The sequence below is a fragment of the Xenopus laevis genome, chromosome 4L (genome assembly GCF_017654675.1).
Source record: "Xenopus laevis strain J_2021 chromosome 4L, Xenopus_laevis_v10.1, whole genome shotgun sequence".
NCBI lineage: Eukaryota > Metazoa > Chordata > Amphibia > Anura > Pipidae > Xenopus > Xenopus laevis.
Window position 1 is genome coordinate 92,045,860 of NC_054377.1, and position 25,454 is coordinate 92,071,313.

A 25,454-nucleotide genomic window follows, 5' to 3' on the forward strand; every position below is an offset into this window, starting at 1 on the left:
TGATGTAGACAGGACCGGATTTGAGCAGCGGGTGCCCCTAGGTCGCACGGTCCTAGCGCCCACCGCCCGCAGCGCTCTAGTAAGCGCAAGTACACCAGAGCACTGGGGCTCCTTATAGAGCGGCTGGGCGGCATGCCGCCCCTAGGATTTTGCCGTTCTAGGCCCGGCCTTTGTGGCCTAGCCACAAATCCAAAGTAGTAATAACAATACACAGAGCATTTGTTTTTAAGATGCGGGTCAGTGACCTAAAAGTATAAAAAGTAAATAATGAAGACCTAATGAAAAGTTGCTTAGAATTGGAGAGTCTATAACATACAAAAAGTTAACCACCACCTTCGTTAGGTCCAGAATGTATGCAACTATTATTTCAGACACGGAGCAATTTCTACTCATTTAACATTTATTAGGTGCACACCATTCTCATACACAGTATATCATAGTATACAACAGAGGTGTCTCATAGTCCCTTGGCTTCTTCCTTCTAACAAGTTTCACGCCATTAGGTGCTTCATTAGAGGAGGGGTGGCATGCTAGAGGAACAACACTTATATCCCCCCCATCACCAAAATATATATATATATCTATATATATATATATATCTATATCTATATCTATATTTATATATATATATATATATATGAGGGCACACAACCACTAGCAAAACACATAAATAATACACAAGATATCTAAGTGTAAAATGGTGCAAAGATAATAACATAATAATCACAAAGCTTTATAACTTACCTAAAACAGCATATGTTGTCCATAAAACACCATAGTACAAATACAAACTGCAAACACCAAAATGCGTCTAAAAAAAAAATCTCAGTGGCACACTGAAATTTGAAAAAGTGCAAGGTTTATTCACCCCAAAAACATACAGAAAAAAGGCAACGTTTCAGGTGATAAAGGGCCCTGGTGGCCCAAAACGTTGCCTTTTTTCTGTGTGTTTGCTATGTGTTTTGCTAGTGGTTGTGTGCCCTCTATATATATATATATATATATATATATATATATATATATATATATATATATATATATATATATATACAGTATATATATATATATATATTTTGGTGATGGGGGGGATATAAGTGTTGTTCCTCTAGCATGCCACCCCTCCTCTAATGATGCATGTAACTTTATGACCCCTGTGGCAGGCGTGGGTCCCCCAGTGTAGCACCTGGTACCGCAAAAGGTATAAGCTCAGGGGTGGAAGCACTCTACTATATAGGCTAGACTACCTTTTATCTTCATGTATATCTATACCCACTATATAGAAAGCGATGTAAGAAACTGTTCATCACATTAGACCAAATTGTATTTAACACGAACATCCACATTTACTCCAACTTCCTATGTTTGTTTTTATATTTCCTCCACTTTTTTCATCGATTTTTATCAATTCCAAACATACTGAAGATTTTTTTACTGATGATTTTTTTTAAAGAATGCAATAACAACATCAAATATATAAGCCTCGTTGCCTAACCAATTGCTTCCACATATTTCTCTCTCTTTCTCTTTACTGTTGCCTTGGACTTTTTCTTGGAGGAGAAAAATGCACTGGCTTGGGGAAAGTTCTAAGGAAGTGCTGATCCACCATCTTACTTCTGTTTTTCAGGTTTCCCTTGTACAGGCTAAAGTTTGCACATGTTCAGTTTAAGAACATTTTCTTATTTTGTTTTTGTCCCTTAAGATTTTTGTTGAATTCACTTTTCCTCTGACTAACATTGTCTTCAGTGAGGTCACAAAAATTTGTTTTAGGCATTCTAAGCCAGATTACATGGCAAATTCTACTTTGCCTTTGAAAATGTTCATAATTCCCTTTAACTGCAAAGGCTCGTTTTTATTTGGGCCTCTGTGGCACTGCCAACTCACAACTTTGTCCCTTCTGGACATTTATTAACTTAGTCTTTTAGTTCTATTTTATAAACAGACCCCCCATGTGTAATAGTACTTCAATGGGCCTTTTATGTCCTTTGTTCACATGCAGGCAATATTTAGGGGCCGATTCACTAAGCCTCGACTGTTTTTTTACTTCGAATTCGACCATCGATTCGAACGGTCGAGCAATCCTCCGATCAGGTGAATAGTCAAATTCGATAATCGAAGTGAACAAGTACGATTATCGAAGGATGTATTAGTTCGCCTATTCGACTATCGAAGGATGTATTAGTTCGCCTATTCGACTATGCGACTAGACTCGAAGGATACCTTATTTATCAAATCTTCACCCGAAGTTTTATTTGTACCCCATCTTTGACCTACCGAAGTTGATTTTGTACTTCGACATTCGAAGATGATCGAATAGTCGAGGAAAAATAATCGAATGGTCGAAGTAAAAAATCGTTCGACTATTCGATTTCCTTCTATTTTCTTTGCTGGTGCTCTCCACTGTTGTGGGTGTATAGTGACACCTAGGGATCACTTTATAAACTGTTTTTTTAGTTCTGGCTGCACTAGAGGTTTGGTGAATTACATTAAAATAAATACTGACACCAGAAACATGTTTGTTTTTGCATCTATCAGAATCTAACCTAAGATTTTCAAGTATCAATGGCTTAAAACATTATTTTTTAGTTCTATTTTTTTTAAACATCACTTCAAATATTAATTGGCCCTATCTATCCTTACGCTTCACTAAATGGTTAAATGTTTTAAAGCTGCATGGAATGCTGGGAAACACTGGCTTACTTATAAAAACCCCCACCAGATGCCATTTAGCTTAGATTTTTTTCAGAATGGACATTTTGCCAGCTGCCATTTTTGAGGCCCAAGAGCAGGCTGAGGAGCAGGAACACCTTGTCCCTGCTAGGATCAGGCAGCATCGTCACTTCAGGAGATCTGTACTTTGTTTGGACGAGCTGTCTGATGATGAGGTTGTGAGGATGTTCCGTCTGAGTCGTGCCATAGTGCAGGTTTATGGTCTCATCAGTGAGGCCATTGAACCTGTGACGGCACGGTCTCAGGCAGTGCCTGGGATGTACAAGCTGCTTGCAGTTTTGCATTTCCCGGGCACTGGCAGTTTCCAGCAGGTTTCTTCATGCCTCATTGGCATGAGCCAGTCCACCTTTAGCAGGAGACTAACACAAGTGCTCAGGGCACTACTGCAGCACTCGCGAAGGCTCATTTCCTTCCCCTCAACTCAGGCAGAGTGGATAAGACTGAAACAGGATTTTTTCCTAATTGGCCAATTTCCAAATTGCCTAGGAGCCATTGATTGCACTCATGTTGCGCTCACACCACCTCGCCATCACCAGGAGCGCTACCGAAATCGTAAGCGCTCCCATTCCATCAATGTGCAGGTGGTGTGTGATTCCAACATGCGCATCATGAGTGTGAGATCTGGCTTTCCTGGAAGTGTCTATGATGCCACTATCCTGCGTCAGTCAGCTCTCCATGGCCTCTTCACCCGAGGAGAAATGCCGGACGGCAGGCTTGTGGGTAAGTTCTATTTTCAATTTCATACAAAGACACTTCAAATATTATTTTAAAGGTGATATGTATGTATTTTCAAGAATTGTTTCCCTTTTTGCAGTCTGGCTACAATAGATGCACTATGCATCTTGGGACCTGTAGTTTAGTTCAATCAGCTCACTTTGTTAGGGCTTTTAATTCTTGCCACCTGATTCAGTTTACAGGTGTGATGTGTTAAGGGGATGATTTCTTAATGGATCTGCACACACACAATTATTTGCATTTGGGGGGGATTAACTCTTTTATTGTGCGACCAATGCTCATTTGAACCTGGGTGGAGTCACCTTTAGAAAACATATCGGTAAGTGGCAGTGTTTGTTTAGCAATGACCGGCTTTTGTGTGGCTACTTAAATTTATTTTGATTTGTGTTAATGAATTTTTCTTGTTTGATCTACACGTATGGCTTCTTCTGTTTTCTTGTTTGAAATGACATTACCCATGTTACTATTTTGGACAAGCGCCTTGGCAAAAAAGAAAAACAAACACACCCAGTAATGTTTTAGTGGCTTTACTGACACAATCTTTGTCAAAATCCAAAACAGTTGAACAACAATAAAAGACAATCTATATCTGTATAAAGTTTATTTGTTTTTGGAACACACAATATTTATTTTAAACCATTAAATATGTACCTTAGCTGGAAGCCACAGGAGGAATTTGGTCTCAACATATATTTCAAAATATAGCAGCCCCTATAGACCACTAAAGGGCAAAAGCTTTACAAACATTTTACAAATCATTTGTTGCATGACATTGCTAATGCACCCCAGGATTCATCATGGCCAACTTTACATTAAACAGTATTCAAAAATTTGGCCCTTGATAAGCTTGTGTCCAAAACAATAATATAACAATCAATATGATCTACAAATGACACTTGTCACTATATGACAATTTGGCCAGTTTAAAAGTATCAACAATATGAGATTAGTGCTGGCCAGATAGAGTGTTGGACACCCAACAATGCTTGATAGTGCAAAGTAACAACCAAGGCTTTGTGCCTTTAAGGCATATCATACACCTTGGACTTGCTATTTAATGAGCACAGGTGGAGGAGGAGGAGGAGGTAGGCGTTAGCACCTATTATGAGTGCTTGGTAGCCAAAGTAGGCCAGAGGTAGCCAACATAACTTCTCGTGCAAAGTAACAATGCTTTGTGCCTTTAAGGCATATCATACACCTTGGACTTGCTATTTAATGAGCACAGGTGGAGGAGGAGGAGGAGGTAGGCGTTAGCACCTATTATGAGTGCTTGGTAGCCAAAGTAGGCCAGAGGTAGCCAACATAACTTCTCCTGCAAAGTAACAATGCTTTGTGCCTTTAAGGCATATCATACACCTTGGACTTGCTATTTAATGAGCACAGGTGGAGGAGGAGGAGGAGGTAGGCGTTAGCACCTATTATGAGTGCTTGGTAGCCAAAGTAGGCCAGAGGTAGCCAACATAACTTCTCGTGCAAAGTAACAATGCTTTGTGCCTTTAAGGCATATCATACACCTTGGACTTGCTATTTAATGAGCACAGGTGGAGGAGGAGGAGGAGGTAGGCGTTAGCACCTATTATGAGTGCTGGGTAGCCAAAGTAGGCCAGAGGTAGCCAACATAACTTCTCGTGCAAAGTAACAATGCTTTGTGCCTTTAAGGCATATCATACACCTTGGACTTGCTATTTAATGAGCACAGGTGGAGGAGGAGGAGGAGGTAGGCGTTAGCACCTATTATGAGTGCTGGGTAGCCAAAGTAGGCCAGAGGTAGCCAACATAACTTCTCGTGCAAAGTAACAATGCTTTGTGCCTTTAAGGCATATCATACACCTTGGACTTGCTATTTAATGAGCACAGGTGGAGGAGGAGGAGGAGGAGGTAGGCGTTAGAACCTATTATGAGTGCTGGGTAGCCAAAGTAGGCCAGAGGTAGCCAACATAACTTCTCGTGCAAAGTAACAATGCTTTGTGCCTTTAAGGCATATCATACACCTTGGACTTGCTATTTAATGAGCACAGGTGGAGGAGGAGGAGGAGGTAGGCGTTAGCACCTATTATGAGTGCTGGGTAGCCAAAGTAGGCCAGAGGTAGCCAACATAACTTCTCGTGCAAAGTAACAATGCTTTGTGCCTTTAAGGCATATCATACACCTTGGACTTGCTATTTAATGAGCACAGGTGGAGGAGGAGGAGGAGGTAGGCGTTAGCACCTATTATGAGTGCTGGGTAGCCAAAGTAGGCTAGAGGTAGCCAACATAACTTCATAGTGCAAAGCACAAGGTACACTGTTTTCACTTTGACAGTTGCAGAATATAGGCCATTGTTACATGAATGCACATAACATGTAAACCACATAAATACAGAGCTTGATTAGCATATGGAACCTTTGAAGCAACACTGCACTAGTGATAAATACACCATAAAAAAGTGTAGTCATATGCTTGCAATACAATTCATTGACCCTTACATGTAACATTTTTTGGCCAAGTGAATGTGTTCGGCAACACTGCAGCATCGCCATAGAAATATGTTAGAGCAAATGCACTTCGATGTTTGTAAGTGCTTTTCCAGATGTTATTGGAAAGGGCGCCAATGGGTGTTAGATATGGCACTCCTTGGTGCTGATAACACCATACATATATACATATGTTAGAGCAAATGCACTTAGATGTTTTGAAGTGCTTTTCCAGGTGTTATTGGAAAGGGTGCCAATAGATGTTAAAATGGCACCCCTCAGTGATGAGAATGGAGCAGTGTAAACAATGGGATGTGTTGTTTGGGAGTCAGTCCCATTGCTGGGTAACGGACAAAGTGATACCTGAAGCGTCAATAGGGCAAAGTTTGTTACCAGGAGAAAAACAGGCAAAGAGGCCAGTGTCAGATGGAAAATGACACAGACTGGAGCTAGGGACGTTTGTCCCCTCGGACAGGACCGTCTCCCCTTCTATGCCCCCTTTCCCTCCGATGTTGAGGAGCTTAAGGGGGTGGAGGGGGAGCAGCAGGTGGACCAGGGACTTCATCCTCAGCAGAGCCCCCTGGTTGATGAGGCTGGGCTGCCATAGCTGCCACCAGGTCCTGGATTCCACGATGGATGGTCACCTGGGTCTCCTGAATATCCCTATGGATTAGGGCCATCCACCGCCTCATCCAGAGTTCCTGGCGGCGCTGCTGGTGGAGCATAGGCTGCATGGCAGCCATCATGGCGTCAACGAGCCCCGGTTGTGCCGCAGGTTGCTCACCCAGTCGCCGTCCTTCCTCCTGTGGTGGTCCCCCAATTGCTGCAGCAGCAGCAGTGGCAGCAGCACGACCTACAAGAAAAATCAAATCTAAGTATATATATTGGAATGTGCATAACCCACAACAAACGAGCGGATCTCTCTCCGATATGCCCACCTTGAGGTGGGCAATATCGCACTGATCCGATGTGGGCCCTAGGGACCAACGATCGGATCATAACGAATAGGAACGGGCGGTCGGATCGCAGGACCGCATCAACGAACAGATGCCTTCGTGATCCGACGGGATTTTAGTCCCATCCAATCGAGATCTGGCCGACTTATGGCCAGATCTCGATCGGGGAAGCCCGTCGGGGGCCCCCATACACGGGCCAATAAGCTGTCGGTCTGTCGGCAGCTTTTATTGGCCCGTGTTTGGCCACATTTAGATTGGAGGTGGTGTTTTCTTTTGGGCGGGCTGGCATAAACAAAACATTAGAGTGAAAATTTCACACCAGTCTGTAGCTTGGAAAACAAGTTTTTTTTTTTTTTTTGACAAAAAAAAAGTTTGAAAGGACATGTAAACCCTCCCTCCCAGTGAGGAGGAGCTTCAGATACCTGCCACTGGTTTTTAAAAGGTTAACAGTAAAGTCTGCAGTATCCCCTTAATCACTTAGAATTCCTTCTCCTCTTCTAACTCACTCTGGCCCTCCCTCAGGAATTCCCTTTGGCTGTTGGCTAATGAGCATGCTCAGTTCTTCTCAGCTCAGATTACTAAACACACCCTCCAGTCTAACAGCCACTGAGCAGACATCATTACTGGTTCCCATAGAAACTCTGCTCTAGCTGTCTGATCCTATTTTATTCTCCTAACCACCTCTCCTGAGCTCAGCTTAACCAATACATGGCATCTTTGGTGACACACAGACAAATAAAGTAAGGGGTTATTAGTTATAAAATTACTCTTACGTCTGGGGGGCACCACAGGTATCACAGCTGGTGACTGGGCGCGGCTTTCAGCTCGGTGTTCTGTAATGTGAGATAGGACATTAGTAATGCTGTAAACAAGTCGAGGAAGCAACTACATTGGCCACAACATTGAACATGTCTGTACCTTGAGCTTCCGGGGCTCTATCACGATCTTCAGCCTCACCCTCTTCCTGGGGTTGCTGAGCGGCGTCGTCCTGGTCCTGGTCACTGCCCGAGTCAGGCCGCGATGTTTGCGGCGGTACTGCAATTGTGAATAAAGAAAACAAAAAAAGTATTAAAAAAACAAAATCATATGGAATTGCAAGAGACCTCCCACATGCTACAAATCTATTTTATTTCTCATTCCAAATACTAACTCCAATGAAATGGTACAGCAAGTGAGATGGAATGGTTAAAACTTAAAGGAACAGTAACATCAAAAAATAAGTGTTTTAAAGTAATGAAAATAGTGTTGCCCTGCACTGGTAAAACTGCTGTGTTTGCTTCAGAAACACTACTATTGTTTATATAAATAAGCTGCTGTGTAGCAATGGGGGCAGCCATTCAAATGAGAAAAGGCTCAGGTTATACAGCAGATAAACTCTGTAGAACATAATGGAGTTATCTATTATCCACTATTTAACCTGTGCCATATAGACTTTTTTCAATTCCTGTTCCACAGCAGCTTGTTTATATGAACTATAGTAGTGTTTCTGAAGCAAACACACCAGTATTACCCGTGCAGGGCAACAGTACATGACATTTTCATTACTTTAAAACACTTATATTTTTTGGTGTTACTGTTCCTTTAAATACATTTGCAATGGTGCGAGCAGAAGAGAATGTAATATATGACAATACTTGTGATTTTAAAGTTATTTAGGTTTTTAATCAGCAGATCTAAACTTTGCAGTCTCAGCAATCTGGTTGCTAGGGTCCAAATTAGCATAGCAACCATGCATTCATCTGAAGAAGAGACTGGAATATAATTAGTGGATGGTCTAATTAGTAATATGAGTAATAAAAACTCACAATAACATCACATGTGTAGTCTTACAGAGCATTTCTAGACCCACATTTTAAAGCTGGAAAGAGTCCTTTAATTTTAAAAATAAATAATGAAGGACAACTGAAAAGTTGCTTAGACTTGCCCATTCTAGAACATACTTAAAAGTTAACTTAAAGGTGAACCACCCCTTTAATGCAGTTTCTAAACATTTGTACTATAGTGGGGAAATGGTTAATAAAGAAATGGCTGCCATTTTGTCTATGTTACAGCTGCACTTAATAACTAGTAATGAACAAACAGCAAAGTTGTAAAGAAAAGCACAAGAAACTCCTCTAATGCAAAACAGGAGCAATATTTTAGCAAAGAAGTGAAATACTAAAGGGGAAATTAGACATTTATCTAAATGATGTGAATGTGGAAAAAAGGAGTCAGATGTTTGTTTCTATAAAATTCAACTTACTTCTCCAGTCTGTGTCCACTCCTTCACTGCCCTCTTTGCTCAAAATGTCCAGAAGCCGGCGCTCGTAGGGCTTCAGTCTGAGTGGAGGGACTCGCCCTCCGCCGGTCTTCTGGGCTTTAGCTCTCCTGGTAACCAGCTTTGCCCTTAGCCAACGCTTCAGGTCACTGAAGCGCTTGTACACTGTGGGGCGATCCCTGTGTAAAGCGCCCACAGTGTTCACCTTGTCCGTTACCTGCTGCCAGTGGTGTTGACGTCTGGCAGCACTGATACGATGGGACCGACTCCCAAACAGCACATCCCATCGCGCTAACACCTCATCCACCAGTGCTCCATTCTCATCACTGGTAAACCTTCGGGCCATTTTGTTGGTGGGGCCCTCCTCTCCTCCGTCATCATCACCCTCCTCCTCCTCCTCCTGTCTCCTCTCTGAGGCAGTTGGTCGTGCCTCCATCTCCTCCTCGCTGCTGGGCAGCCTCTGTGTCCTCCTCCTGGGGGAGCCTCTCCGAGCCCTGGGTGGGGTGCGTGACACGCTGCGTGCCCCAGATGGCGGGCGAGACACGCAGCGTGCCCTGGGGGACTCCCTGCGTTGGCTGGGGGACACCCTCCCTACACTATGCTCCTGCCCCCCTGCCCTACTCTCCTCCCTCTACGGGACCCCCCTGCCCTACTCTCCTCCCCTCTACGGGACCCCCCTGCCCTACGCTCCTCCCTCCCTCTACGGGACCCCCCTGCCCTACTCTCCTCCCCTCTACGGGACGCCCCTGCCCTACGCTCCCCCTCTCTACGGGACCCCCCTGCCCTACTCTCACCCCCACTACGGGACCCCCCTGCCCTACTCTCCTCCCCTCTACGGGACCCCCCTGCCCTACGCTCCTCCCTCCCTCTACGGGACCCCCCTGCCCTACTCTCACCCCCACTACGGGACCCCCCACCTGACCTACTCTCTTCCCCTCCCCTACGGGACCCCCCACTCTCTTCCTCCTCCTCCTCCTCCCCCCAGGAACCCCTCCCAGTGACTCCCCAGCCTGTGCCCCCCTCTCTCCCCCTCCTGCGACGACTAAGATCCCACATAGTGTGGGATCCAGCCGCCGTTGGCACTTCCCCAGGGCTGGAGAGACGTTCCCCCTCCTCAAGCCTCCTCCTACCAGCCATTTTCAAAAAAAAAAGCAACCTGCCTCAGACACCTCCTCCACCTGTGCAGTCTAAATAGCAAGTGCGCAATTGGGCCGAAAATGCACCTAAAATGGCCTCTAGAGGGCTTCCTGTTTGAAAAAAATGGCAAAAAGGAAGTGGGGCATAAAAACTTCGAATCGATCGATTCGAATACAAGTGGGGCAAGGGTCACTTCGATCTTACTTCGATCTTATTCGACAGTACGCTACGACCGAATACTTCGAATCGAAGGCACTATTCCTGCGATCGCAGGATAAATCGTTCGATCGTACGATTTTACTTCGATCGGAAATAGCACAAAAACCCTTCGACTTCGATATTCGAAGTCGAAGGATTTCAATTCCTAGTCGAATATCGAAGGTTAATTAACCCTCGATATTCGACCCTTGATGAATCGGCCCCTTAAAGTTTTTTTCTTCTGTTTGGCAACATCTCTAAAATGCATAACATTTTATATGCATGATGCCATGGAGACTTTTTCATGTTCAATAAGAGTAACATAACTTTTTTTCAAACCTGATGATAGATTAAAAGACAGACATACTGCCCATAGTGTCAAACTATTTTAGTTCTAGAAACATAAAGTATCACACTCACAATCTTGTTGATTAAAATCAAAAGATTCAAGTGTTACATCATGGCTTTGCAGCCATCGCAACACTTCGACAGGCAAAATTTGCTTAGACAACGCTAATTTACTAAAATGCGAAGTTGCGCCCAGGGTGCCGAACGCTGACGAATTTTTGCTAGCGTTACTTCGGCAGTCAAAGCAAAGATGCGCTAGCGTTCAATTTTGCCTAGCGCAACTTCATTGGAGTTCTTCGCTCAGGCTAATTTGCATACGGTGAGAAATTATAAAGTTGAATGGACGTATATGTTGCAGCAAATACATTACATTACACAAGTCCAGGGAACCTTAATAAAGAAAATAGAGTTGTTTTAATGCCCTACATATGAGCCCAGTGTATAGTTTATGTTCCATATGTTAGAAAATGTATGGGGGAACCTGGTTACCCAAAAATTTTTTCAAGGACTTTTGCAGGCTATCACTCTGAAAAAAGGAAAAGACGCCAGCATTTTTTGTGGCTTAGAAACTTTTTCCACTAAAAATATGATGTAAGTAACAGAAGATTGAGGAAGATATATGTACTCTAATGCAGTTCGCCTGGTCCAAGCTGGCGAAGGCAAAATGGCGAAAGAGGAAACGTTCAGTACAGGGCCGGGCTATGCTGGGCAGGCGCCCTGACAACCTGGCCCGTCCGGCGCCTGCTAGCCGTGCACATGTGTAAACTGGCGCTTCTGTGCGGTGCGCATGCGCAAACTCCCACTTTGGTGCTCATGTGTGAACCGACGGTCTTGCGAGCGCATTCGCCTTTTGAGGTTCTCGCGCGTATGTGCCAATTGATGTTCGCGCGCGGAAGTACAACTACTGGGCCAAATAGAAGAAACTTTTGGAGAGAGGTGACCGGACATGGGGTAGGTGTCAGAGAAGGCATGTGCCTGGCGCCCCCCCTAGCTTTTGCGCCCTAGGCATGTGCCTACTCTGCCTACCCCTAGTTCCGGCCCTGGTTCAGTAAAATCTGCATTTTAGTGAATATTCGGAGTAACGTCCATTTGCCAGAGCAAAAATTCGCCTGGCAATAGAGTGCGAATGACCAATAGCGCCTGTCTATTTCGCTAGAGAATTACTTTTGTTACTAGATCACCACCCTCCAGTTTCGTGTGACTATTGTAATACCTCAACATTTTAATCCACGCAGGTTGTTACCATGACATTGTTTAAAATGTTTAGATACACTGTGATTTTCCCTTTTTTATTCTTCTTCATTTATTCTTTCCCTCAGTTTCCTGTTGGTCTTGCCTATCTACTGTAAATCACAAGCGCATTCTAGGCAGTATATAACATCTTTTGTTGTACATCTGATGCAATGTTCTATTGCATATTCTGTATTGGTGGTATTTGATATAACTCTTTTCTTTTTTCAGCATATTCCATTCTTCCCTTACTTTTTTGACTATTGTTTCATTGGTAGGGACATAGTTATATACCAATATTTGTTGCAAGTTGGTTACCCTTCTATATATATTTCTTGTTTTTTTTTAACTTAAATAGAATGAATCCTAATGGCTGCCAATAACATTATTAGTATGCAAATATGTGATATAGGGTCCGGACATACACAGTAGCACTGTCTTCTTTAAAGGTTTCTACCCACTTCTAATCTCTGCTTTGGGGCTTTGTTTCAGACCACCAAAGATGGCTAAATACAACACAGATTATATTAAACAAACTGTATAGAAACTGGAACTACTCATTTGAAGAAGAATCTTTACTTGAGGCTGACTCACAAGACTAACCGACTGAACAGCCTTTTATGTGGTTTTTATAGCCCCCTTTCTACTCAATGACTCCATAGACTTCTTTGTATAAGATTATCATTTTAATGTATATGAATTAAATAATTATTATGTTAACTGATGTGCCTTTTAATATTCATTCACATTTCCTATTTAGGGCTGATTATGTTTTCAGTAACCTACCTATTAATAAGACTAGCTAAGAATTATTTCAATACCTATGTATTAAGTATTATCTATGATAGTTGCAGAACTGAATCTCAAAGGATGAAACTTGAAGTGTTTCAAAATGTTCAAACTGTGTTACCATTCGTAGCACAGATGAACAGATGTAAAAGAAATAAACATTCATGATAATAAACTCCTTGACCTGCAATCTGCACTATGGAAGACATTTAGTTCTTTCAGCAACCTTCTAGTTGTTTATTTTTTAGTTTTGTTTTTCACTGGATTCAGTAAGTAGCTAAATTGGAAACCTTTCTGACTTTGTTTAAGAGAATCTGAATACACTTAGCATTAGTGTCCAATGCCGAAAATTGTTCTACTGTTGCTATAAAGCCAATGTTACAAGGTTAGGTACTGCAGAATGACAGGATTTCTATGACAGTTGTTCAATAAACCCATTTCTTTAAAGCATCTCTATTAAAGATCCATATTTTTCTCAAGAATATCCAGCATATTTTATTAGCATCTCTATAAAATGGACTTTGCACACTCTACTTGCAGTATTAAATGATCCCTCGTATCTTTACCTTACATTGTATGCCGATAGAAAGCTTATATTAAAATGCCTTAATATTTGAATAAAGGAAACAGAGGTAAGATGTGTTTAATATAACATACTGATTAGGCTAAATCAGAGTTGTGAATGTTAAAGGAACACTTGGGATAAACCAGCAAATGTTCACAGATTTGGGAAGGTCACAATAGAAATGTTTTTGTGGGTTATGGAAAAACTATGGAAGTTTTCCTTGTGCCTTGTGAGAGGGAGGTGTTCCCATTACACCTAAGGAAAGTGTGGAATGTTCCTGTTCCTTAGTATATAAAAGTGGTAGGAAAAGCCTTATTATTAAAGAAGAGTTTGCCAAAGCCTTAGTGAAGTTGGGGCTAAAGAACCACTTGAATAAGAGAAAATATTGTCGGGTTGCTCCAGTCATAGCACAATCTATAAGCAGTGAGATAGACATAGTTAGAGCAGCTTTCTCATCCAATGTTGTTTGGTAGTTCCCTAGATGGCACCCGCCAGACTGTAGGGACTCAAGCTAGTGGGGCTCAGGAACAGAAAGTGAATTCCCTTGGAGCTTATTGTGAGGTCTTGGTAAGCCAGGGGTGTACACAGATTGTGTGAACTTGGTTTGTGATATTATTCTGTGAATATTTTGTGTACTAAGGAACTACCATCTTGCCTACTGTTTCTGTATAAGAACCAGTGGTACCCAATATTCTTTATGAAAATGCATGTGTTTTAAGTAATATTTCATCCTATAGACCCTTCTGTAGTTGCTAGCTTAGTTGAGGGATTCCATGTTGTAGTACCCTACCCTTGAGGGCCCCTATGAAAGGTGTCACTTAAGTATCTATAGTGCTACATATTTCATCATACATATGGCAACAAGAATGAGACATTTGCATGTTGTTGTTAAAAAGAAAACAAAAGAAATTAAATAGGCATCTTTGCCTTGAGCTGGAACAGTTTAAAATAGATACAATATCGTACAGTTCAATGTACGTTTTGGAAAGGTTTAACTGTAAGTGCAGTAATATTGGAACAAGCAAGATCTGTTAACTTGTCTGGGAAAAAATATTTCTCAGCTTAAATTGAGAAATTGAAGTGCTGTAGGGACCACATGTTCTTCAGATCCAAGAGTGTTGGAAAAACGTGTCACACTCAAATTATTTGTTATTTATTATTTAAGTGGATTCTTTCTCTGCTAATGAAACAGGTTACTTAACCTCTTAACCACTTAGCAATTTTAAATATCATGTTTAAGAGGTGTTTACTACTCTTCAGCATTCCATCTTTAGTTGTGTCAACATCACAATCCAAAACTGTTGCTTCCTTCTGTGCAATATTGCCAAGAGATACATTTCTCTCTAAACATGCTAAAACATATTCCATACTGTTGCAGCCTTCTAATAACTACCTCCCAAATAAGGAAAAAAATTATATATTACATAATAAAAAATAATGTAGATTTAAACAACTTTCCGATACACATATAATGTAGTTTCATTTAAAAGCAGCACCTTTCTGCCTGCACTGCTGGTTCTAACTCTTGAAACAGTGTAGCAAAAGACAGCTCTTTTTCATAATCCCTTGCATGCTTCTTTAAAGGCCTGTTAATCACAGAACATTCAATGTTATTAAAGAAAACAACAGCTGATTTAATCAAATGTGATCTGAAGATCCTAGCAGTTTGAATTTTACCACATTTATTACACTTTTTTTAGTGTCAGGCAAATTATTCTGACAGTCAGGAGAGTGTTTATGAAAGTGACAAATTCTTCAATGAAGATACATGTGTCTATTTGTTAGAATGTGTTTGACCGAACACAGTTCAGTTTTATGGAGCAGTACAGCCATTATTACAGCTTGGCAAAAAGATATGTGTGTGTTCAATATACAATAAAAGTCTGCTTTGCATATAAAACTGTCAGCAAAAAGTATTATGTTTATATTATTATTATGGTTTTTTGTAAGATTTTTGTTAAATATTTTGTCCCTAAAAAGACATTGCGTTTGCGAAATTTAATTACATACTCTGTGAATGTTTGCAAAATCCATTTATTCCATTAAGTCACAAGTGTCTTTATTCTGCACTAGCGAAACATATTACATTCGCCCATTTAGAGATGTTATCAGATAAAGAATCAAACTTGCTGGTATGTCTATGAAGATCCTCACTTGTCCAGGTCATGATATACAGTATCTAGTAGAATTAAATCATAGGCAACTGGACATTTTGGGGGATTTATACTGTATATTATATAAACTTGAGTTTTTTCACTAGAAAACTAAAATTTTTCAAGATTTATTATACCCCGAGGTTGCAAAAATTGCAAATTCGAAAATATTCTGTCTCAAACCTGATGAGGTCCAGTATAAGTCAATGACAGATGTCCCATTTCCAATTTGAAGGTGTCAAGGTTGGTATTGGGTTTCGTACAATAATCGGAAAAATTCAGGGTTTTTGGCCAATATCATGAAAAATTTGAGTGTTTCTGGCATCAAACCTAATAAATTCGGGTTTGTCGTGCGACAATCACACTATTCAAATTGACACACAAATTTGCTGCGTTTTTTTCTCTAGTTCAAATATTAGTAAATGAGTGGGTGGGAGTTTGGTTGAGTTTGTTTTTATTAAAACATGAGAAAAATTCAGATTTTAGTAAATAGCCCCCTTAGAGTTTTTCTTTACCACTTATCCGAGTGGCTTCTTCAGTTCAGCTGAAGTTGCCTTTGTCCTGGGATTATATGTGCAGAAACTAACCTCAAGTAGCTTCAGCCTCCCTATTTTCCCTGTTCTGCTTTATGGCAGAGACAGATGCTGCTATGTCGGGAAATTAGTCGCCCAGCGACAAATCGCTTCTTCTTAGGGCGACTAATCTCCCCGAACTACCTTCCCACTGGCTAGAATGTAAATCGCTTGCAGGATGGCATCCAGAGTGCCATCCATCCGGCGATTTACATTCTAGCCATCGGCAGCAATTTGTCTCCTGAAATAGCAGCGTGTGACTCTGCCCTAAGAAATAATAAAACAACCCCAGATTTTTTTGTGATTTAAACAAAAGGCAAAATGTATAGTCAGCACAAGGCCTATCATTGAGCTCAGTCACACCTGCTCAACTGGATGACTGGACGATAGAATATTGTTGGAGAGGTGTAAATAAAAGGAGTTTTTCATTTGAAAGCTCAATGTTCTGCTATGTTGCTCCGGGAGAATTAGAGATTGCAGTTTACAAGGCAAATGGCATCCTTGATTAACAGCAATGTTAACCCTGGGTCATCTTGTGAAAATAAAATTGAAATAAATTATAAGTGCTAAGGATACAATGTGAAGATAACTGGTAAATTTGACACAAACAGAACTTCTCCATTTGAACTGGAATTCCCTGCGGTACTGTCTCTGTTCCTTTCTAAATTACCTTCAGAAGCATTCAACATTTGTTAAATTTTTGCCACTGCCAAACAACCACGGAGCCACCCTTCTTAACTAAGGTTTTTTATCCAGCATTTCCGCTCTTAGTATACTTCCCTTTGCCATGGGTTCTGTTAACTGATTTTGCAGAGTCATACCGTAGTCTTATTTTTTTGGGTTAATCTCTTGCTAGTTTTATTTTATTTATAGCAGCCATAACTCTTGTGGTTTTACCTCCCGGTAAACAACATTTATGTTAAATTATTATAGTGATTGCTCAGTCAAACTGCAGTCTATGTGATGGCTTTGCTTAGCAACAAGTTGCTCTCAACAGTGTTTTTCGTGCAGGTTTCTATAGTCACTGTGACCAGACACAGGTATGAAAAAGAGTTCAGAGGAACATCAGTATACTGTTCTTTTTATTGCAATAATGTGCAACATTATAATAAATTCCCTCTAACAATATAGCACTTTTTCAGAGACTTTTCATTATTTACATCAATTCCTGCTCCAGTTTAACTTTCAGTCTAAGGGGCAAATTCCCTAACTGGTGGAAATTCGCCAGCGACGGCTTCGCAGCCATCGCAACACTTCGCCAGGCGTAAATTCGATAGGACAACGCTAATTCACTAAAATGCGAAGTTGCGTCCAGGGTGCCGAATGCTGGCGAATTTTCGGTAGCTTTACTTCGGCAATCAAAACAAAGATGCGCTAGCATTGCCTAATTTGCATATTGCGGGAAATGATAAAGTTAAATTGATGTATATGTTGCTGCAAATACATTACATTACACAAGCTCAGGGAACCTTAATAAATAAAATAGAGTTGATATAATGCCCTACACATGAGCCCACTGTATAGTTTATGTTCTATATGTTAGAAAATGAAGGGGGGAACCCGGTTACCCAAAAAAATTTTACGGACCTTTGCAGGCTATCACTCTGAAAAAAGGAAAAGACACCAGTTTTTTTTGGGAAATTGAGTCCTATGCACTCCATTGCACTTCGTCTGAGCTGGCGAAGGCAAGTGTTGCGAAAGAGGTAACGTTCAGTAAAATCTGCATCTTAGTGAATTTGTGGAGTTACGTCCATTCGGCAGAGCAAAAATTCGCCTGCCGATAGAGTGCGAATGATCACAAGCATCTGTCTCTTTTACTAGCGTGATTGACGTTGCGCTGGTGAATTTACGCCAGCGTTAGTCACTTCTGCCTTTAGCAAATCTGGCCCTAAGTTCGTTAACAGACATGCACACACAAACAAACTTTTAAAATCCTAGGTCTCTTTCGCCCACCAATCCGAAACACTGTGGACCTCGGTACTCCCTTATTTGCTATAGCTATTCAAAAAAATGCAGAGTATTGCAGTAGGTTTGTTGGGCGCTACCGATGTGTGTGTCAATAAAAACTTAGCCTGCACCTGAAACAAACCCACACCCGTCCAACTTCAGCCTTCCATTTATAAACCCGCGTCTGCACCCGCTGATGATATCACAAAAAGGGAAGGAGTGGGTCAGGCGCATGCCTATAAAACTGGAAGCCAGAGGTATGAAGCCAGCAGTGTAAGGTCTCCGGGAATAGCAGAGCGAGATCGACCTGTACCCACCCGACCCGCGGGTAAACCTGTGGCTATTGGGTCGGCCCGAACATCACTAGTGGGTGTCATTTGATGCTGCTTGTTGTCCTCTTCTCAACAATTGCCAATGAGCAGCATGCACATTTGAAGGCAGTTGAAGTATTTTCCAGATTGGCCTCACTGCATTCTGACAACCCTCACCTGATAATTCTGGGAATCTAGAATACTCCCAATTTATAGCAGTCTCCGGTTTCACTGTATTACCCAGAACATGGTTTCCAGGCTACTCATCTGCAATTCTTTCCTGACACGAACCCGAAAGTGTGAAATGAATTGGAGGAAGCCCACACAGACATGGGACAGAAAGAGTGTGGAAACTCACACGATTAGCGCACTAATAGGAACTGAACCATTACACAAGTACTGACAGGCAGCAATGCTATGAACTGTACAGCTATTCCAAGTTTTAAAGTTGTTTGTAATAAGAATACATTATGCGTTACAAACAGGAAACTCTTCATCTGGTATTTCTTTATGGATTCATATGGAAATGTCTAAATTCCTTATCCTACTGGAACTGATGTCTATTTATTCTTATTTCCATATCATCTAATGACCACAGTTAAAATAGCCCTAATATACATATTTTATTCTTCCCTGGTCTTCATCAGTATGCAGCAATGTGTGTAATTAGACAAACTGTATTGTATTCCTCTGTACTTTTTATGGGCTAATGGTTGTTGTAATGAGTTTGCTTCACCCACAGTTTCCATCTGATACGAAATTGAATAATTTCAATATCACAGCTCTCACGTCTGTTTCCTGCAGCCTATCCAGCTTGATTCTGTTCAGCAAAGTAGATACATTTTAACAGCCACTTTTATAGTGATTGACAATTCCTATTCTACTTTCTGCTATTTCACATTTTGCAGTTAAATTGATTTTTCTCTTCTAAGGAAGCTATTGAAAACAGAGTCTTACCTGTGCTGTAATAGCCTGTTATGTTTCTGTGATAAAAGTGCCTGCTTGGGATATTTACTCGGATGACAGGAAAGAAACATTACTTCATTAACCAAACCCAACAAAAGCCAAAGCACTCCAGTGAGAAATATACCAAAACAGTTGGTCATCACCCAAGAAGTTCTATAGTTAGTGACAGCTAACAGACATTGTCTATATAGTACATAGTAACTCTAAAAGTTTTGTAACTAATGACTGAATCATGTACAATCTTTCAACTTACAGAGATGTCTTGAAATGACTTTGGCAACTAAATTGTGCCATAATTGAGCAATGTATGGCCTTCAAAACAATTAAAAGGGAGGTACTAAACTGGATCTTAGGTTATGAAGCTGATTCCCAGATGTAACCATAAAAAGTTAGGACCCCTGCCCTCCAGGCTTAGTCAGTCTACCAACAGAAAGTTTAATGTATTCCTGAGAAGCAGAAAAATATATCTGAATGATTCCTTGAAAATTTCTTATAAACAATTTGGAATCTTTAGTAATATAACTGAATTCACAAGGCAGCGTGCATATCTTGTTAAATGAGGCTATATATGTCCTTTAAACAGGATTCAACACTATTATTTAAAAAGAATAAACTATTATTGAAATTTGAATTTCATGTGACTGTGAATTTCTTATAATATGATGGCACTGAAAACGATTCCAAGCCTGTTCATTGTCTGGTGTCTAAAATGCACACTGCTTGCAAAAGCCTGCCTGTTTTTTAAGATTCAAACAGAAGCTACAGTAGAAAATAAAAAATAATTTATGTAATATTATAAATCACATCTACTGGAGAAATATATATGTCACACAAGGTACAGGGAATTAATTATTTTTAAAATAGGATGCAAAAGAACAGATCCAGATCTCCAAGGACATGTCTAAGTCAAGTATTTATGAACACCAATGATCATAGCAATATCAAATAAACGTCTTTCCAATATCCTGATTTCCTTTAATAGATTCTGAGGAAATTCACTTGAGAGACTCTGTTCACTAGAAAACACATCCTCCACTTTTTGAAATTGACATTATTATTATATCCCTGTCTTGTCCAAGACCCAATGTCCAGGATCTTGTCTAAAGAATGAAAAGCATTTTTTTTTTGGGTACAGCTGATGTTCTAGGCTCTACTCAATTGATGCTGAGAAAGTCAGATTTTGCTCATATTCCCCTACTCAAGAAGGCAGCAACTGGACCACCTACAAAGTAAAGTGAATTGGCCCTTGAAATCTGGGCTTCTGTACCATCACAAAGAAGTATCAATACCAGGTTGCAAGACATGGATATGACTAGATAAATCATGTCAGTAAGCCTAATTTACCAAAGAAGTGGAAAGTGCAATTTGTGGATGTAAATCAGCATGTTCCTTACCCACAATGCACTTGCTTGCCATGTACCAGTTCATTTTAAATTAAGTGATTTTTCACTTTCCTGTGGTGTGGTTAATGTGTTTAAACTAGAATATCACAGTCTATAAACTATCCAATTGATGTGTCATTAAGTATGTGAGGGATTATTACAGTGACCCTGGGCTTATTGCCAAGTGTGTCATTACTGAGAATGTGCGCCTGTGATTTTAATTTGTGTTTTATTCAATCATTTTTTTCCATATCAAGGATTAAAGGTGATGTTTCATTTATGTTTAGTAGGGGAATGAATAGCTGATTGCATTTTTTCTTTTACAAATATAAAGGGTATATGGAGGTAGATTAATTCAGACAAATCTTTCAATTTACAGTCTTGAAATGACTTTGGCAACTAAATTGTGCCATAATTGAGCAATGTATGGCCTTCATAAACCACAATAGAATCACTGAGGTATGAACCACTTATTGGAAGGAAAATCTGTCTAGGGCTCCCAAAATTCTCGAATAAAATGATTTTTTAAAAACAAAATTAAAAAAATTGAAATAAAAGTAATTATTGGAGGTATTTAAAGGCTTCAGATTGTAGATTGGCCTCTCCTCATGAACGATTAAAAAGTAACCACAACGTATTAATACAGTAAAAATGTATCCTAAAATAAATGTATAAAACAATTAAAAGGGAGGTACTAAACTGGATCTTAGGTTATGAAGCTGATTCCCAGATGTAACCATAAAAAGTTAGGACCCCTGCCCTCCAGGCTTAGTCAGTCTACCAACAGAAAGTTTAATGTATTCCTGAGAAGCAGAAAAACATATCTGAATGATTCCTTGAAAATTTCTTGTAAACAATTTGGAATCTTTAGTAATATAATTGAATTCACAAGGCAGCGTGCATATCTTGTTAAATGAGGCTATATATGTCCTTTAAACAGGATTCAACACTATTATTCAAAAAGAATATAATATTATTGAAATTTGAATTTCATGTGACTGTAAATTTCTTATAATATGATGGCACTGAAAACGATTCCAAGCCTGTTTATTGTCTTGTGTCTAAAATGCACAGGTCTCTTACATACTTTCTTTCCTTTAAAACACCATGTTAATAAAACCCACCAAATAATCTTCCACTGCTTGCAAAAGCCTGCCTGTGTAGATTAATTCAGAGAGTGGGGCATTCTGGAGTAGATTGCAAGCAATACTTAAAAACATTTATTCTTAACACACCAAAAGCTTCTCTCAATAAATATATATACATTATATACATATATTATAATAATGCTTCAACCAGGACTTGTTGGATCTTTAATAATTTGGGGTCATTATTATCTGCTAGGTTTAAGTCCACACCCCTAACACACACAGTCCTCCACCTTGACCTCTAATGCTCTTGGGCCTTATGTATTAAATCTAGACAGAATGATGTGCTTCCATGGCTATAACAATGATACTAGCCAAATCGAATTTAATCCCTTATATTTTATGAGACATAATCTGAGGTGGCGAAGGAAGTCTAGCATAAAAGGTAGCGTTCAGTACACTGCGCGCGTTAGTGAATTTGCGTAGTTACGTCCATAGCGATAATTCGCCAGGCATAAGGGTGCGAAGTAACACTAGCGAATCTACGCCAGCGTTCGTTAGTGAATTTGCGCAGTAACGAAAATGCCAAACGCTAGCGAAGTAACGCTAGCGTTCGGCACTTCGGCGCTTAGTGAATTTGCCCCATAGGGTATCGCTTATAAGCCCATGACACCCCTCTTCCCCTTTTCTGCCATTAGGTCTCACTTAATGAGCACCTAGGTGTTATTTTCTTAGTTCCATTTCTTCTAATTCAAAATATGTAGTTCTCGTGCTGTTAGTTATATCTGGTTCTTGCTCCTATTCCCAGTGATTTAAGATTCTTGGTTTCTATGCTCCTGATTACTGCTTCTGTTGTATACTTGCCTTTCCCTCTGTCTATACTGTTCTGGCTTTTGTGGAACAGGCTTTGGCCTGTGCTTCATCCTTGCCTATACTGCGCCTCTGTTTTAAAACCATCAGCACACCCTATACCATGTAGATACACCTGGCACCCATCTGGTAAAAATCACGTAATTGGTTTTCTGATTGGCTCACATGATAGCAGAAAGAAGACTATGCCAGAGGAACTGAGAAAGTAAGAACCCATTGTTAAAACTGCAGGCTAAAACATAGCCAGCATAAGGTTGTCACAGTCAGTTGCAATAGAGCAGCCCTATGCTATACAAGTTAATCAATATAATGTGTTTCAGTTGTTAAGAAAGGTAGTTATTCGCTGAACTAAATAAAATAAAACCAATAGCTCATATGCCAATGCACACACACATATTATTACCATGAAAGGTGAATAAAGTACCTTTTCTTAAAGGCCCATTTGCTGGAGCTCTGTGCTAGAAAATGGATCTTTCTTCATTTTCAGTTTTATTGGATTTTTAAGTAAAACATTACACTTGCTCTATCTTGAGTAGTAGAACAGGTCATGCAACCCAGACGCTCCCCAAAATCCTTTTGAGTTACTCTAGTCCTGGTGGTGTCTCTACCATGCCTGGGGATTTCATAGTATAATATATTCTCTTTGAGAACCACTCTCACAAATATTGGGCAGCTGAAGCAACATGTTTGCACATGTATTTCTGCACATGTTATTTTACTTTTAAAGAAGATAAACATTTGATGTATTGTATATGATTATTTAAGTCATTATAGCAGTGATTGCTACAGTCAATTTCCTGGGCTTCTTTCAATCTGTTCAGATGTAGGACAGTCTTCCCAATCTCATCACAATTAAATCACATATGAAAAGAACTCATAATTTATCATTCAACCAATGTCTTGTTTTTCCTCTTTTATAGGGAAAAGAGGGCCATTTCATGGAATAAACCAGTTTATACTGGATATAGTTATATGTGATTGCAATGTCTGATATTACAACAGAATATTCATTTATTTTTACTTTCTTAATTACTCAGTTCTACATGATTTGTGCTGGTAGAGATGTGATCTATTCTTGATTCAAAAAAACATGAGTTTTGATGTTGGAAAATAGATTTTTTTAATCCAATAAAAAATCATCTGTAAATAAAACTGGAGAAATCAAAATACAGAATTTTTCTGTGATCTGCGCTGGGTTTCGTCCAATAATCGAGCCATTCAGTCGTCAAATCCAAAAAATGCGTATGATTTTAGTTTTTATTACGTTTTTTCCCAACCTGACTTTTTTGAGTTATTTTATTGATAAATAAAATAAAATTGTGGTGGGAGTTAGGTCAAGATTGGTTTAATAAAAATTTGAGATAAATTCAAGTTTTAGTAAATAACCCCAGAAATGTTGTTGAATTTGAGAGGCAATGCCTCCAACCAGCTTTTAAAAATTGCATATCATATAACCTATAATCAGTCCTTTGTGACATATTTATACTCATGCGCTGTTACTGGAAACTGGTCTTCTATATGAAGTGTCATGGGATTATGCTTTAAATTGAGATATAATACTCTCAATGCCATTTAATAAAGTTCTTGGAGCAACTTGCTTTTGTCTATAGTTACTCCGTTGTAAAATGGAGTCCATACAGCAGGATTTCACTTTCTTTTTCTTTCTTAATCATGATCATATATGTTTTGTGCTGGAAGAATTAAAGTTCTTGCACATGCTTGCTTGTTTATACTGAATATGCTGGATGCCCTTGTTCTGCAGAACAGGATACATGGCATAACTTACTTTGTTACATGCAAGCAGCAATTACAAGGTTTCTCCTATTTTACAGTAAGCAATATTTACAAATGTTTTTTTATTTGGAATTGTATTCTGTTTTTTTTTTATACAGATATGTTTTTTTTTAGAGAAAACAAACCAAAATAGAGAAAGAAAGGGGGAAAGGGATGATTAAATAGTCATAGGTATAGTTGGCTAAAGGTTAGAGTACAGAACTTATCTTGCAGTCCCCACCAATACACTAGGGAGTATATTTATCAAAGAGTGAAGTTAGAGGTCGCCACAGTCCACTAAAGTGAATTTCCGCCGCTCTCCATACATTTCTATGCGATTTTTAAAGGCGTATTTATCAAAGGGTGATATTTCACTTTCACCCATGATAAATAGTCTTTTAAAAATCCCAGAGAAATGAAAAGAGAGAGGCGGAATTTCACTCTGCGGACTGTGGCGATCTCTAACTTCCCTCTTTGATAAATTTACTCCCTAGTAGGTCTCAACAGAGGATCGGAATGGCCCTTATGTTATGTTATGCCAATCTTTGGCCCATTCATTCAAGACCCATATCGTTATTTATTTGTAATGTTCACATATCTTTCCGTGTGGGTGGCCAACATAAAATCCCTTATTATAATCTGCCAGTGCAAGTAATATATTATCCATGATATATAACTTTTGACAAGAATATTTCTGGTTTCTTTTAAGCAAATAGACAAACTACAAATCACTCCTGGTATATGAAACACAAGAAAAACCATTGTATGCATTCTGTTCTTCTTTGCCTTTTCATGCTGGCAATTGAAAATACTTAGACTGTGAAGAGGCAGAGATCCTTATAAAGACATTTAGTTATTTTTAGTGCTTCTAAATGGCATCTAAAATATTGTATTCTGGAAACTGCATTATTGACTTTGGCTGGTCATACAAGTTAAATGTCATTAAAGTTTTTAAGCAAGCAAACTACATGTTTTAATGGTTTAAGCCCATAGGTTC

General features: G+C 39.8%; 2 protein-coding genes across 2 annotated transcripts in view; one reads left to right on the plus strand and one right to left on the minus strand.

Annotated features, from left to right (window-relative positions):
• The window catches only part of shisal2a.L (shisa like 2A L homeolog), a 53,439-nt gene that overhangs the window by 23,188 nt on the left and 4,797 nt on the right, over nt 1-25,454 (plus strand). The window lies entirely within an intron of this gene.
• LOC121403057 (myb-related transcription factor, partner of profilin-like) lies at nt 6,261-9,732 on the minus strand. Its single transcript, XM_041590471.1, has 4 exons — nt 9,114-9,732; nt 7,790-7,906; nt 7,645-7,704; nt 6,261-6,768 (listed from the first exon to the last, which is right to left on the minus strand). The coding sequence occupies exons 1-4, from the start codon at nt 9,562-9,564 to the stop codon at nt 6,437-6,439; spliced, it is 960 nt and encodes a 319-aa protein (XP_041446405.1). The 5' UTR covers nt 9,565-9,732; the 3' UTR covers nt 6,261-6,436.

What these genes read in the sequence shown, in the direction of transcription:
- LOC121403057 (XM_041590471.1), bottom strand. Translation starts at nt 9,564, where the DNA reads ATGGAGGCACGACCAACTGCCTCAGAGAGGAGACAGGAGGAGGAGGAG. An exon ending in AGTGGACACAGACTGGAGAA is followed by an intron (nt 7,907 to 9,113) that starts GTAAGTTGAATT and finishes TCACAATTGCAG; the next exon opens with TACCGCCGCAAACATCGCGG. An exon ending in ACCTGTGGTGCCCCCCAGAC is followed by an intron (nt 6,769 to 7,644) that starts GTAAGAGTAATT and finishes TTTTTCTTGTAG; the next exon opens with GTCGTGCTGCTGCCACTGCT.